Source organism: Dermochelys coriacea, chromosome 2 (assembly GCF_009764565.3).
Source record: "Dermochelys coriacea isolate rDerCor1 chromosome 2, rDerCor1.pri.v4, whole genome shotgun sequence".
NCBI classification, from domain to species: domain Eukaryota; kingdom Metazoa; phylum Chordata; order Testudines; family Dermochelyidae; genus Dermochelys; species Dermochelys coriacea.
In genome coordinates this window covers 4,483,675-4,486,881 of record NC_050069.1, presented here as the reverse complement: position 1 = coordinate 4,486,881, position 3,207 = coordinate 4,483,675, and the positions used below count along the sequence as shown (strand labels likewise).

The 3,207-nt window shown below is 66.0% G+C and overlaps 1 protein-coding gene across 1 annotated transcript; it reads left to right on the top strand.

Annotated features, from left to right (window-relative positions):
• Positions 1-1,610: 1,610 nt before the first annotated feature.
• LOC119852244 (heat shock protein 30C-like) lies at positions 1,611-2,992 on the top strand. Its single transcript, XM_043507234.1, is given in 5 exon segments — positions 1,611-1,674; positions 1,677-1,970; positions 1,973-2,070; positions 2,363-2,579; positions 2,644-2,992. Coding segments are annotated over 4 exon segments (642 nt in total). The 5' UTR covers positions 1,611-1,625; the 3' UTR covers positions 2,564-2,579; positions 2,644-2,992.
• Positions 2,993-3,207: the final 215 nt, after the last annotated feature.

The following is a 3,207-nucleotide window of genomic DNA, read 5'->3' as shown; positions in this document are numbered from 1 at the left end:
TACTGGGCCTGATGTAGCGCCGAGGTGACCGTTCCCCGGCCGGTGTCGGGGCGGGGGGGTCAGTTGATTTGTGGCACAGACACCTGAGATTGGCAACACCCCCACAGCGCACGTGTAATCAACAACAACAGAGACTCGCCTCCAGTCCCAAACCCGGGCGGCGTCCCCAACCTGTTCACACCAGCAGCCCCATGGGAGTCACTCCGATCTCTCCTGTGAGTGCGGTTCGTGGGATGGGTCCCCTCCATCCCCATCAATCCCGGGGGGGAGCGTTAGTTAAACCCTGACAATTCCTGAAACGCAACTACATATGCAACAACCCGCCGCCCCCGCCCCGGCTCCAGCCTCTGCCCCCCACCACCTGCCGTGAGACCCCCGGCTCCAGCCTCTGCCCCCCGCCACCTGCCGTGAGACCCCCCTGCCCCGGCTCCAGCCTCTGCCCCCCGCCACCTGCCGTGAGACCCCCGGCTTCAGCCTCTGCCCCCCGCCACCTGCCGTGAGACCCCCCTGCCCCGGCTCCAGCCTCTGCCCCCCGCCACCTGCCGTGAGACCCCCGGCTCCAGCCTCTGCCCCCCGCCACCTGCCGTGAGACGCCACCTGCCGTGAGACCCCCGGCTTCAGCCTCTGCCCCCCGCCACCTACCATGAGACCCCCCCCACTCCGGCTCCAGCCCCCGCCACCTCCCGTGAGACACTCCCCTGCCCCGGCTCCAGCCTCTGCCCCCCCGCCCCCTGCCGTGAGACCCCCCCCGCCCTGGCTCCAGCCCCCGCCCCCTGCCGTGAGACACCCCCCTGCCCCGGCTCCAGCCTCTGCCCCCCGCCACTAGCGTGAGACCCCCGCCCCGGCTCCAGCCTCTGCCCCCCGCCACCTACCGTGAGACCCCCCCCACTCCGGCTCCAGCCTCTGCCCCCCCACCCCCTGCCGTGAGACCCCCCGCCCTGGCTTCAGCCTCTGCCCTCCGCCACCTGCCGTGAGACCCCCCCCCCGCCCCGGCTCCAGCCCCCGCCACCTGCCGTGAGACACCCCCCTGCCCCGGCTCCAGCCTCTGCCCCCCGCCCCCTGCCGTGAGACCCCCCCCCCGCCCCGGCTCCAGCCTCTGCCCCCCGCCCCCTGCCGTGAGACCCCCCCGCCCCGGCTCCAGCCCCCGCCCCCTGCCGTGAGACCCCCCCCACTCCGGCTCCAGCCTCTGCCCCCCCGCCCCCTGCCGTGAGACCCCCCCCCGCCCCGGCTCCAGCCTCTGCCCCCCGCCACCTGCCGTGAGACCCCCCGCGCCCCGGCTCCAGCCTCTGCCCCGGCGCTGAGACCCGCCCCCCGCCTCCCTCCCTGCACAGCGGCAGCGGGAAGGATCCAGCAAAGCCCAGCCCGGCAGCTCCGCCCGCGGGCGGCGGCCAGAAGCTGCTCGCCCCGCCCCCAGCAGCGCCAGGCCCCGCCCCCAGCAGCGCCAGGCCCCGCCCCCAGCAGGCGCGGGCCGGTTCCCGGAGCGCCCGGCGCGGGACGAAAGGCGGCGCTGGGGCCGCCGGAGCCAGGCAGCAGCAGCCGGGCAGGGAGCCAGGCGGAGGCGGCTCCAGCAGCAGCGTCTCGGCAGCTGAACTCGGACCAGCGGCCCCGGCCCCGGCCCCGGCCCGATGCTGCCGCTCCGAGCGTGGCTTCGCAGCAGCGCCCCCGGCTCCAGCCTCCCGGGGCGGGTCCCCACAGCCGCTTGGAGCAGCTGGTGCGGGACACGCAGAGGCACCTGGAGGAGATGGAGCGAATGAGACACTCCCTCCTTCCGGCGTCTCCCCTTCTCCGCGGGGGCGGCCAGGGGAGGGCGGCGCCAAGGCGGAGCCGCCGGGCCCTGGCCGAGGGTGCTGGGGAGGAGCCCGGCTCCCAGGCGCCGGGGAAGGAGAAGTACCAGGTCTCCATGGACGTGAGCAGCTTCTCCCCAGCTGAGCTGATGGTGAGACGGGCCGGGAGGAAGCTGACGGTGACGGGGAGGCTGGAGCCTGCTCCCACGAGTACCGAGAGATCCGCAGAGAAACTCTCCTGCCGGAAGCCGTGAACGTGCAGGCCCTGCTCTGCTCCCTGTCCCAGGATGACAGGTTTCCGAGTAGCAGCCGTGTTAGTCTGTATCCGCAAAAAGAAAAGGAGGACTTGTGGCACCTTAGAGACTAACCAATTTATTAGAGCATAAGCTTTCGTGAGCTACAGCTCACTTCATCGGATGCATGGTTTCATGTTCTCTGTGTGTGTGTATGTAAATCTCTCCTCTGTTTTTTCCACCAAATGCATCCGATGAAGTGAGCTGTAGCTCACGAAAGCTTATGCTCTAATAAATTTGTTAGTCTCTAAGGTGCCACAAGTACTCCTTTTCTTTTTGTCCCAGGATGGGCAGCTCTGCATCGCGGCGCCACATCTGGCCCTGCCAGCTGCCGAAGGGAGAGCCCTTCCCATCAGCGTCTGCCAGGGGGTGAAGGCCGGAGAAGGAAGCCTGGCCACGGAGGGAAAGGAGCCGGGGAGCGGCGAGACGGAGAGAGCGAGGGGCCCAGCCCCTGAGATTCCTGAAACCAACAACGAAGTCTCATAACTATGGGATTTCCCGGCATTGCTTGCACTTAGCATGCCTGTGTAGCAGCTGATACTGATTTGAACACACCTGTGACCATTCCAGGCCTTTCACAGTTCACTCCAGCAGTGCTGGAACAATTTCTATAGTGGTGGTATTAAAGGCCATTGAATCAAACTGTAACCCCCTGTACATGCTGGAAACCCCTTCACGCCAGGGGGTGCGGTAGCACCCCTAGTTCCAGCACGTCTGATTTACTCCATGTGGTTCACTCTGTGAGACATGACCGTGAAACCTTTCCTGCTTGCTCATTATTGATGTCTGACATTCATAACGTTACTAGTCGTTACTGTGAAAAATATTAATGTCAGAACTGTAAATAGCAGCTGGGTTGCTGGGTGCTGTTTGTCAGTGTAACTGCTGCAAATAAACTCATCTCTTCGGCCTCTTTTATTGTCACCCATTTCAGTCCAGCTGTCAAACTGAACAGCATGGGCTAGGGTGGGGCGGGAGAGACCATGACCCTGTTCGATAGTGCACATGATTGAGGACAGGCCTATTTCGTAGCTCACTGGAGCAGGCGCAAGGGCTGTTGGCGCAGGCTCCCCCAGCAGCGGGTGTGACTTACCGGAACAGTTGGTGAGAGAGGGTTCGATAAGCAAAGA